Below are 13,173 nucleotides of genomic sequence, written 5' to 3'. Positions count from 1 at the left end.
CAAATTTTAACTTTCATGAAAATTTGTTGAACCGAGAAATTAATTTTTTATACTATTCTTTGGTATTACTCAACCCTTATACCATGAAATAAGAAACCCAATAAAAATACTCTGCAAAAACGAATTTGTGTTTTTTATGGAAGTTTTCTTTATTTATATTTAACATTTTGGAATGCTATTTATAAAGTATATATTATTAAAAAGTTATCAGTATCAAATATTTTAAATTTAAATAACTGAAATATATTACATTATAATGTCTTTAGTGTAACTGAGAGTTCAAATGTTTTGCCCATTAGTAAAAAATATAAAAGGATTCATTTAACAAATTTAATTAGTTTTAAGGTCTCGCTCAAAAAAGGCTTATTACTAATTTAGTACTTAACGATGATTTTAATTTTGGTACTAACTATATAATATTACCAAATTAGCTGACAAAAGTTTGCAAACGGGATAAACAGCTATACTGATCGGTTATATAAATGTTCAAAAGCTAGTGGGTGCTAAAAAGTGTTAAATTCAAAAAGGCGTATTGTAATAATTTGTATTTTGTATTATTGAATTATTTTAATAGGGCTATATTTTTAGTTAAGAGATGAACTACAGTTGTAAGCGTTTTTTTACAGAGTGAAGTAGGATAGTTGTGAACAAATAGAGACAAACGTCTGAAGTAAAATAATTTAAATTACCCCAACCTACTCAAGTGTAACCAATATAGCAGTTTTTTTTTGTAATTATTATTGCGAAAGGTACGTAGTCAAATTAATTTTTCTAGTGAATTGTAATTATTACCTTAAATCGTTTATTCTTATGTAATATATTATGCTAAGCCTAGCAATCGAGTAATTTCTGGTAAAAAAATGGTATTTGATTATTATAGTTTACACTAATTTAAATTAAATTGCATTTCAATTTCGCTGATAGCAATAAAGGATTTAGCACAGCGATATTGGAATTTAATCGTTCTAATCCTTTAACGACGTTAATTCACGTTAAGACCACGTTAATGCATTTCAGTGAGTCTAACTAAATCAATAATTGGTATGTTAATGTAACGACAACGTTGTTTTATCGTTTTTGAAGATTGCCAAGTATATAATTAAATTAGAAATCTATTAATTTAGTCGAGGACCCATTCAGCCATGCTTATATTACTCTGTTAGGGTCGAATTTATGAAGTTTTTTTGGTTAAATTTTAACTTAAATATTATTTGTGCCAACAGCTTTATTTTGTAGTTTAGGCTATAGTATAATTGGCCAACGTTTTTTTCTAAATACATTTCAGTCTTTTTTTTTAATATTATTTTATTTTGAAATAAAATGTTGTACGTCGGTTCGTTCCACGGTATCTAGAAATTAATGTTTTCAATTTTATTCATTTTGACGCATAGAATAAAATACCAGCGTTTATTTTGAAATGTTTTCCTATTTTATTCTATCCTTTATTTGGCGATTTTGCGTCGTGTCTTATGTACTAAAGCACTTACCATTCCTGGCGGTCCCGTGAGCGAGTGAGTTTTGCCACTGCCGGTTTGTCCGTAACAAAAGCACGTTGTGTTAAAACCCTCGGCAGCCATTTCAATAAGCTTCTTAATGCCCGAATACTGGAAGACGTCTTCTTGAGTGGACGCTGGTTCGAAAACCACATTGAACGAGTAAAGCTTGGATTTAGGTCCATTAGATCCGCCAATTGATTGAGATCCTTCGACCTAAAAATAAAAAAATTGTATGCATATATATATATATATATATAACAAGTAGTGTTATGTACCTATAACACTCTACTTAGTTCGTGTACATTATACGTTGGGATGATCGCGCTAAGGACTTTGAGTCGAATACTGATTGGGATTTCGGTACACGTATACAGTATTTTAACAACGTTAGCAATAACGCTATGCAAATTAAGAATTGACAACGAATGCATTTTTTCCAATTAAAGTAAATCAAACATGTAATGCTGTCGTGAAGATTGAGTCGAGTTCAATAACATAAAGACCATAATAGATTATTGATTACTCGATAAACATTAACAAAATTACCTACGCTATTGTGTAAAAATGTTAAATAATTATATATTTTTTATTTACTACGCCATTTTTTTATTTTAATAATACAATATCGATCAAGCCTCAAGTGATAATGGGCTGATAGTATTTGATTATATGCTAATACTTGAAATATTATAAAAGATACAATTTTCTAAATATTTACCCTTCTTCGTTTTTCTGCACTAACTTTTGAAATGTTAAAAACCTTTCATGTGAAGTTTATTCGTGATTTTGAATGTTGACAGAAATATGAAAATTGATGGGATTTACATATTTGTCTACTACTACCATACGTAGTGAAATCGCTTTTAACGGATGTAAAAATCACTAACAAAATATTATGATTGCTTTTTTAAAATGCTTGTATTTAAATTTTTCAGAGGTAGTACGAATTATTGTATGTAAAATAAAACACATTACTTTGCTACCAATACGTAATCTGAGTTGTTCAGTATCAAAGCTAAAATAAATTAGCACGTTAGCAATTAGTCGGTTGGGATTAAGCAAACTATACAGCGTTTGCAGCTGAATGTTTGAAAAACCGTCTGAATTATTGGTCTGGACCGCCAAACTGCCGGACTAAACTCGGAACTCCCGTTGTAAAACAATAATCATGCACATGCTGCTGTTAGTGTTGGTCTGACCCGCTTCGGATGAATAGAGGCCGCTAATACGCCGACGTTTGCTTTGGAGAAATCGCAAAATACCGAAAGTTTTCTTGTAAATCATTTTCTGCTCACAAAATAACAGGTGTGTGTAATCGAATTACTTCAAAATCATCATGCCATTGCAGACCAACGAAATATATGTTCAAGGGTGGGAAATCGATGTTTATCCATTCCCGGAATCCCATTGGGTCCACGTTACTATTACTAACCCCACGCGGTTATTATTGTCGACGTGAAAGTCCATGTAATCGTGTGAGGTGTTAAAATGCTTAGCGTGACCGACACGAGTTGTGTAAATGAAGTGCGTTAAAGATAAACGACAAATTTTTCACCACCGGGTTCCAATTAAATCAAGGGTGTAAGCGCAGTTATGTGAAAACAAGTTAGCTGCACAATCTGTATAACGATTGTTGTACTGACACTTGAATACAATGACTTCCTTCATCACTTGTGTGATCTTTTGCGTTTCGCCACTTACATTTGTCCAGAGTTTCCACATTTAGGGAATAGAGATTTTAGGATTATATGAATTATCTAAAGTTCATGTTTGTCTATACAGTGTTATTGTAACAACGCAAATAATAGTGGGTATTATTAATTTGCAAACTGATGCGACGGATAAGCGATGCACAGCACGCATGCTGTTAAATTGCAGACACGTTACGCCGCCGGATCGGTGTTTGTTCTTTTTTTTTTATATTAACTTTTCGCCTGAAGACAATGCGTTTCCTTATGGGAAAAACTGCGCAGATATTCGTTGTCCGCAAACTCTCGTCTACGCATTACGACCCATTGTGTGTTATACCGAATTTTCGCATATTATTATTATTATTATGGTAATTTTTCAACAACACTTTCAGCCGGCATATAGATAACGGTAATAATAATAATAACCACAATACTAGTAATAATAAAATCTAATAACGGGCGTTATTTTTCCGTACCAAAATGCGTCCGCCTCCTGGAAACGTTACCGACAACGGTTCTGCTGCCTTGTTTTCTTTAGCGTTCAATGGCCGAACCCTGGAGAGAAAAACAATAGATCTTGAATATACCGCCGAACGGGAAGCGGCCGACCGGATTTGTTTCGGGCCGGTTTAATGACCGGAAAACAAACGGCCAAAACAAAAAAAAAAAAAAAACAATATCCAAGTCTACTATATTGTTATAGTGTGTACTTAGCCCACTGTTGGCGTACCTCACGACGACGTAGATACCGTTTTCCTGGTCATCGAGATCGTTGTAAGACCGGTTTAGCGATCCGTTCGATCGGTCCAAGTCGTTCAGGGACGAGAGAGAACTGCAACACAAAAATCAGTTTTATTTTCAATAACTGTTCCGCAACCATTTCTCTGTCCGAGACAGTATTTAATGATACGCTTCATGTCTTGTAAGTCGTTCAGACATTTTCGGCACGTGTGCTCGTTCGTTCGACTACTTCAATGATAAAAAAAATGTAAGACGTTTAGTGCATACGAACAAGGTAGAAACAAATCCGTATATTAGCAGCATTTGCCTCTTTACGCTTGTAAACACTGACCTACTCTGTCATCCGGGGAATGATTAATTTAATTGATGGTCTTATTGATTTTTACTTAATGAACACTATTATTATAGTCGGTATGATCATGACCTAATTAAGTAATATAATAATAATATGTACTAAATATATTATTATTTATTTTAAATAATTTAAAACAAATAAAAGTCTAATTAAAACAAATGTGCGTCTTAATTACTTTTTTTTAATTATACCTATTTTACTTTATTCTTAATTCGCGTTTTGACTTAGACAAGACTTCGTATGAAGTTAAATGCACAATTAAACAACGAACGTTTACACCAATGCCAGTATATTATTTTCAAACAACATGGTTTAATTATAATTTAAGACAGATTTTAATTATAAAAGAATTGATTACCTTAATTCAGTTAAAAGCTTTTCTTTTGTTTGAATAATTAAAGTACAACAGGAATAATTGTAATATTGTTATTTCTATTTAAATATAACTCAAATATTTTCCCGGAAAAAAATAATTCAATGCTTAATTTTAATTGTTTCTGAAAATGTAAAAATTAATACTGTAAAAATTATAAAATAAAGCGTTTTCAATCTAAACAAAATATATAACTTTGGACAGCACCCAACTATATAGGATTGTTTAATGTAAATTTGTGTAAATATTTTTCGTGCCAACGAAATCGTACGCATTAATTTTCAATTTATTTAAATTGTTTTTCATATTTAAATTTTTCTTTTTTTTAGGGAAAAAATCACATAGGGTCCAGTGCCTAGGGTCTTTATGACAATAGCATTGATTAACCGTGTTAGTCTGATTGAGTATGATCTAAATTAATCATAGTATTGACATTTTAAATTATACATATGCATATTGAATCTTGGTGTCTATGTTGAGTCTCATGTCTCTAAAAGTAATGTGATTCTAAAGTGTTACTTACTCGTCACTATATTTTGAATTCAACTTCATGGTCGCGTCAGCCATTAAGCCATTTCACAATATCGTATTAATTATGTTTTTTTGCTTAAAAAAAAAATTGCGAGATCAAGAGTCAATGTTAAAAAGACACTTTGGAATTTATAATTTTACTGGATTATGGCCCGTGAATATTTTATAGCATAAAAAGAAGTGCGCGTGCTTTGTGTTGGTGGGCACTTGGTAACTGAATTGAGGAAAGCACAACATTTGCGTTAGTTGTTCGACACAAAGTGGTGGAATTTTTGAGTGTGTGTGTGTGTGTGTGTCAAAAGGGTAAAATCGAACGTTAGTCATTATCGAATGGTGGGGAGCACCTATATTAGGTTGATATCGCGTTTTATCCTTTGCCCTCGCTGTTATTTTAAGTACATTATTTCCGTAGAAATCGCATGTGGTTTTCTGACATAGATAAATTTGTTTTTTGAATTTAATAGATTTTACCATAATTTATCTATAATACAATTAAATACTAATATGTACGGGACCAGTAGACTGATAGGTTGCCAATTGCAACCCATGAGTTGGGCACCTCGCCATTATTATTATTGTCAAGAAAGGTTGTATATTTCTAGATACTTGTCTATTAAAAACAAAAATTTTTGATGAAAATATAAAAGAAAATCGCTTTTGCACTTTATACTTTCCAGATGTTCTATTTACATACATTTTTAAAAAAATGCATGAAACATTTCTAGTAAGATTATTAACATTGATCGTTTTCAAGAAAAATAATAGTAGGTCTTTTTTTTTTAATCTTAATCTTAAAGTCCAATCATTCACATATACAATACACATTTTACCAACTTAATTATATATTAACATAATATATATATATATGAAGTATTTGAATTAATTGGTTATTAGTTTAGCTTAGAGTTAAAAATTATTTATTTGTATGTCCTATTTAGTTTTGATTATCGACTATTATATTAATGTTTTGATGTATAGTATTTTTTAAATTGTAATAATAAAAAAACACTCGATAACATGCACAATAAGTGGGTTCGGTAGAATCAATAATAATATTTCTATTGAATAATAAGAACTGGCATCAATGGAAAGCCACTCAACTGTGATGCGCGACAATGAATGGTTTATATTTAATTTAAAGATGTCTATACAAATTAAAAACGGTCGTAAACGTAATGTCACAAAATTGATTTTATAGTATTACGATTAGTATAAGACCGATTGGAATTTTTTTGTAATGAAGAACATTTTTTAAATGCCATATTTATTTACTTGTCCATGGTATTAATTCCACACAACAACATTGCTGTATTGTATATAGTATAAATATTAGTCCTTACTTTTAAAAATTAGTTACCACCCCCCCCCCCTTAGAGGCCGACACTATCTACAATTTGGACCCATAGGTGAAATACCTATTTTTAACTGCCTATTCTACCCTGCGAATAGTACAGACAAGATGTACTTTATAATATAACAAAACATAATGGTTTTTAATTTGAAAATGTTGGTCTATTATAATGTTATACTATGGTGGAAAACAAACAGTAGAAACAGATTTCCCTATTTCCACTTCAAGTAGCTATTCCATTTAGATGTGAACAATGTAGCAGGGTACAACACTGTATAAATAAAATGTATAATATACAATTCACCGAGTATGCATACGATGGTTAAATATATCCTGTCAAGAACAAAAACTGTCAGTAGATAAATGCACATTACAGTGAAATAATTTCATAAAGCTACAATGCGGATTTATTATTACAGAACAACATACATGAAGATGAGTACGATATTTTATAACAAGTACATAATTTTAATAATATTGTATTGTACGAAAGTGTTAGTCATATACATTTTTAAAATTTAATTAAGATTACGCTTAGAAGTGACTTATGTTGGTAAAGTGATGCGGCATTATATACTTATAACATCTTTTATAGAGTACTTACTAACAAAAAAATAATACTTTTACGTAATAACTAACATGACATACTAAGTAGTAAGTGTCCAACAATTAATTAATCGTGCCTTTTCTTGAAATCGTCTGGCAGTGACGTTTAAAATAAGAAAATGAGACCAAAATATTAAAAATAAACAGTATTATGGTTACTTTGCTTTGTTCTGTAATTGAATTTCCCATTGTCATTCGACAAAATGTCTGTACTATAAAACAGCATAATGGCATGGTTGCTATATTTTAATATGGAGTAGAATTATTTATGTCATTTCATATTATACGTTATTCTTTGTACTAAAGCTCCGAAGACAGGCTACTGAAAGCTTCTAGAACATTGGCAGTCCACTTAGCGTGTGTACGTATATCGGTATTGGTCGCAAACCAAGTATGTGCTTCTTTTGATTTCGCTTCAAAAGTTATTTCATTGTAATCCAGTACAGCTGAATATTCTTTCTATATATTAATAAAAAATGTATCCATTATAAAATAAATGCGCTTTCAAAACAAAAATTAAGTGAAGAAAACAATTTGTTTAACTTTATATTCAAAATTAACAACGCAGAAAATATTCACTGAACGGAGTTTGATCATTAAAGTAATATTATAAACACAAAACTTGGTCAAACTCAAAGTGACTTTTGACGATAGCCAACAAGAGTACTATAAACAACCTGAGTAGTAATTTTGCTGGAAATATTGACATTCGCCCCTAACTTACGAGTTCCTAACATTTTCATTAATTGTGTAACAACTATTTCCGCACACACATAAATTAAATTAGAACAACCCTTATTATAGGTAGCTTTCGTAAACTTCATAATCTAACGGAGACTGTTTACCCGGAAGTTCAATATGTATATTTGGACGTCGCCAAAGCTATATTAATTGAAACTACATCACAAGCGCTATGGGAGGTGAATTTCGTTGGATATTGGGCAATAAATCTTGTATACTTACAGCCATAATTATGTATGTAAGTACGTATAAATTCATTGGTATACATTTTTATATGGCACTACATATATATTATATTATATGGTCTTAATAAAGTGCTTATCTTCGCAATAAAAAAAAAAAATACGCAATTTTTGAAATATATCTTTTTATTGGGACTTTAAAAGACTTGAATTTTTTCGAAAGCTATACCGGTACCAAAACTGTAAATACCTGGTATTACTATTCATTGCATTCAAATCGGTCTTTCCAATATTATATGGTTACGGTCAGAATACAAATGTGTATGTCCGTTGTATATTATTCACTCGGTTAACCTGCTATCATATAAGATTTTTTAAGAATAATCGATTCGTAATATATTCAATTTAGTATTACCATTTCTTATAGAAAATAAAAAGTAATGGCAAAAATGGATTTAAGAATAACGTATGTAGTAAATAACTGTGTCGTTAACTGCGAACGCATTAAAATAAATTGTTTCTATATTTTATTCAGATGTAAAGAAAAATCGTTAAAAATCGACATAGCACTCGTGTTGATGTTTTAAAAAAATATAGCAGAAAAAAAAACCATAAAAACAAATGCTTTATTAACTAGGTATTTCACTACTAATAAAAAATAAATTAACATATTATTTTTCGATAAACACAATTGTATTTAAATAATCATAAATGTAATAGTTTTCCTTGTTTCATTGCTGATTTTTTTGTAATATAATTTCGATACTTTTAGCTATAATACAATTAAATTAATACTGTCAACCGCAGGATTTTTTTTTATTTAAAAAAAAAATGTTGCTATACTGTTGCCAATGACACTGTTAATATATTTGTATTGCAAAGAGTTTAATTTCTATTTTTTTAGACAACATAGTGCAGCATGATATACTTTTTTCAATTTGTTTTATTTAATTAAATTTTTTATGTATAAATTATAATCAATGTGTATACACTTTTATATTATTATGGTCACGATTGTATTTTATTGTGTCGTGTTTCATTATTTATCTTGAAATTATTTCTGTTTTTAGTACTTTTTCGTTGCTTGTACAATGTATATAAACATTGATAAGCCAAACTCGGCTTGTTTTTATATAACTTATTGTTGGTTTTTAAAGGCTTAAAGAATTCATCAAATATTTTTTTTTTTTTTTAAGAAAATAATATGACAATTAAGTAGCTCAGCGTTATCCGCGAGTTAAAATGATGTCCGCAGCTGTTATGCTTTTTTGCATTCCGTTCTCCTTTTTCCGCCTTAATAAACGACAAAATACAGGAGTGAATCTTATCTACAAGTCGCTCGACTAGAAATTATCCTCTAACATTTTTCATTGATAAAACGCCAACTCAACAGGAAGATAAGGAAATTTCAATATCAGCTTTCTTAATTAGTTCTGAAACCAAAGCAAACGCCTAAGAGCATTTTACTAAAATGGAGTTATAATATGTTTTTTCTAAAGAAAAAATATTTCTTTAACACTCCTTTAGCTAAAACCATAGCTTTATTGTCAAACTTTTAGTGTACGGTTAAAATACAGTTATTTATCAGCTAGCTAAATAACTCTTTTTGTTTTTTATAATATTTTATTTATTTATTTTTATAATTGAACAATCCGAATTTTGATGACCATGTTCCATTAAAATTTGTTTACGTATTTGGCCATAAAATTAAATTCAAAAAGTTTTCTAATTAAAAAGTAAAGTTATTTCATTTAACATACATAAAAAAAAATACTTAATACTCGCATTTAAAAAATAATGATTGAAAATATAAATTTTTGCAAAAAGTAAAGTTTATTTTAAGTATCGATGTTTTGAAAAAACTTATTACATTTTACAAGTTATATAACATCATAATGTATAGCAAATGTTCGCTGTAACTTCAAAGTTACATTTTTATTGAAACTTTTTTGGACCATTTAAATTAAAACAAGAAACATTTATTTTTGTACCTCATATTTTCTCATTACGTCTATTAATTAGAATTGTTTTACTATGATTCGGTTTGTTAAAAAAAGGGTTACGATTTTCTTAGCGGCTTACAAAGTATTATGATTCCCGCTATAAAAAGTTATTTTAAATACAGTTCCATCGATTGCTGTTAGATTTAACATTGTAATTTTGTAATATTATTTATTTTTACTGACGCTTTACAAGTAGATGTTTTATAATTTATTACAGACCTTATTTTTGACCTGGTTATCAAAGGCTCTCATCTAACCATCAGCCATGTAAGAATTTGGTTTTGGATAACCACTTTTAAAACTTTTAATGTCCCAAGTTCAAATAGTCACTTCGGGAGTTCCCTAGGGTGAACATATCTATTTATCTTGCTATTTTCACAGCTGTGTAATAATGCTAACTTTATTCTCCAACACAATCGGTTGCTTTCTTTCACTAATAACATAATAAAACTGTAAAATGAAATCGAAAAATAATTTCATTTAATGAGAATGTCGTTTCTGTTTTATTATATTCAAAAGGGCATCTTTTAAATTTTTTAAAAGTAATCATTCCTTTTTTTGGAAATATTTTTAGCAGCAGGACATAATATTATCCCCAAATAATCTTCTTATTTTTTTTGTATAAAATTTGGATTCTTTGTGGAGCTACACGAATTTTTATTTTTGAGATTGAACTACCTGCTAAATAGTTATTTGCAATTTTATTTACGCAAACAAGAAAAACATTTAATTAAACAAATATCAGAATGATACATGCTAATTTTTTATACATTTTGAGGAAAAAAAATGTTTTATTATGAGGGAAGTTTATTGTGTAAGAATCAGATTTTATTTTACTTGAAAAAGAGGTAGATTGGTTTTTGATGTTTAAAAAATATATACTATTCATTAGATATACATTTAATAAAATACATATAAATACTATGAATTTTGTCGCTCATCTTAGTTATGACTAAAGACCTTCCCTAAAGGTATATGGAGTCAGTGGCGGTTATTAATTACTAGCGGTGCTCTAAGTGTAAAGGGCAATTTCTGATATTAGACATTTTGGAGAAGTACGAGTATATTCCTTGGCCTGACACGCAGTATCGCCTATGATACTATGTACTATATTAATACGGACACGGACAGTATCATCCATTTTAGCTTCGATGCGTAGCTGAGAAGGTATTGTTTTTACAATGATGTGTTTTTTTTGTCTGTACCTTCGATGTCTTCTAAACTAAATAAACCGTTGTCTTCGTGTAGCAGCTCTATAGATTAGAAATTGTACTTGTAAAGTATTTTAATGGCCTACAAATTAAATACGTTTATCCTTTTTCCTTCAAAATGGAGAAAACACCAAAAAAAAATGTACATATTTAATAAATAAATAAATTACAGCGCTCCATAACTTTTTTGAAAATAATCCTATCACTTTCAAATTTGTATAGAATATTCTAAAGACATAGTATACTATCGTTAAACGTTGACCACCTAAACAAATATCATAAATCCTTTCTTCTAGATGGGGTGGAAACTTTATATTTATTTCGCTTTTTAAGGTGAGGTTTTAAGTCTGAAAATTAGGACGAAGTTAAATCTAAAATAGGGTTATAACAAATGTAAATATTCTCAAAAATCGGTAATCAAACTTTTTTTTATCAAGCAAACACCAAAAAAGGGGAAATTTACACTTTGACCATAGTCTGTTTCTAGGTTGCTATGTGTGCGTGAATCAAAAATCAACAGGTATACGCAAAATATTTTCATAATGTTGTTATTTACGATAAATGGGTAACTACGGCAACAAATTGTTATATACAGACGATCAACCCTAACCGTTATCGTATCTACCCTAATACTAAAAACACAATTTTCAGCACATTATTGAAAGCGATTTTTAATATATCCACGGATACGCATCGAAGCGTTTATTTGAAAGTGATTTTATCACTTTTAATTTAAAATTCTTGTAGACCTATGACTTCTCCCGTTCTAATATGCTCCGTCCCTACTATGTTCCGAACCCATTTTACTGGCTTTTTTCATTTTTAGCAGAAATTCACGAATATATTATCTATTTACCAATAGTGTGATCTGCACAATGTTTTTGAAAATAAAAGGAATTTCGGTACCAACACGATTTAATATAATTTGAAAAAAATATGAGACTGCATTATTGTAACATTTTTTAGTCTGAAAGTATGCAATCGACATACTTATTGGTAATGTATCAAGTTTACATACAGATGGTTCAGCGTATAAATATCATAAATGCTTGTTTTAAATTATTTTATAGGAACGATGGTGGAAAATGTACGAGTATAATGCTATGTTATTCCATTTATTTGATTAACCTAACGTTCATATTAGTAACACAACTTTGTATATTTCGAATATTTTGCATCCAATATTTGTACATAATCTGTAGAAGGTATTTCGATATTTGGTAGATAAAATTTAATTTAAAAAAAATATATATAACGTTTATACATTTTGCAAGTAACAATTTTGAAACATTAAAATTCGATCTAGAAAAAACTGTTAAGCAAACTTATGGTTAAATATATAGTAAAGATATAAAATCTACTTGAACCCTAAACCATAAAAATTATACATGCTGTCAGCGCTGAAGATGACAACATCGTTGTCGTAACACGTGTACGCAAGAAGTGTATAATTTTTATGGTTTAGGGTTCAAGTAGATTTTATATCTTTACTATTAAAATTCGAGTTAAAACATCTTTATAGCTTATTTAAAACAGTTAATTTTTTTTAAATGTTGTACATTGATGCAGTATGGGTAGGATATTTGCGGAATTTCAAGGTAAGACATATGTACATTATTAGATTGCTTTTCTCGATTTTAAAGGGATAAGTTTTTACAACTTTTGGCATTATAAAATACCTTAAGTGTAAGCTTTTAGGATTTATAGACTTGCTACACGAAGAATCTGGGCTAATAGCTAAAAAGTTACCGTGAGTCCAGTAAATCTGGACTTGAATACATAGTATATATATAAATATAATAATAATATATTAGTAGTGGAAACTCTACTTTGGCAAGTAAACTAAAATGATGAAAATTCGAAAATAAAGGAGGCCGGAGAGTTTCCCGTGT

At 29.5% G+C, this 13,173-nt stretch overlaps 1 protein-coding gene across 1 annotated transcript in view; it reads right to left on the bottom strand.

The window, feature by feature from the left end:
* LOC126842740 (kinesin-like protein KIF12) overlaps positions 1-5,340 on the bottom strand; it is a 28,527-nt gene extending 23,187 nt beyond the window's left edge. The window contains exons 1-4 of the mRNA XM_050579865.1: positions 5,180-5,340; positions 3,918-4,019; positions 3,664-3,742; positions 1,488-1,709 (exon numbers count right to left, since the gene is read on the bottom strand). Coding sequence (XP_050435822.1) covers positions 1,488-1,709; positions 3,664-3,742; positions 3,918-4,019; positions 5,180-5,223 — 447 coding nt within the window. The 5' untranslated portion in view covers positions 5,224-5,340. The remainder of the gene's footprint in view (positions 1-1,487; positions 1,710-3,663; positions 3,743-3,917; positions 4,020-5,179) is intronic.
* Between the last annotated feature and the right edge of the window lie 7,833 nt (positions 5,341-13,173).

The sequence above is a fragment of the Adelges cooleyi genome, unplaced genomic scaffold (genome assembly GCF_023614345.1).
Source record: "Adelges cooleyi isolate 19-005CV unplaced genomic scaffold, UGA_ACOO_1.1 ACOO_flye_CR_arks_rails_tigmint_CR_PRNA_574, whole genome shotgun sequence".
In the NCBI taxonomy this organism is placed as follows: domain Eukaryota; kingdom Metazoa; phylum Arthropoda; class Insecta; order Hemiptera; family Adelgidae; genus Adelges; species Adelges cooleyi.
This window is presented reverse-complemented; position numbering and strand designations above follow the sequence as displayed.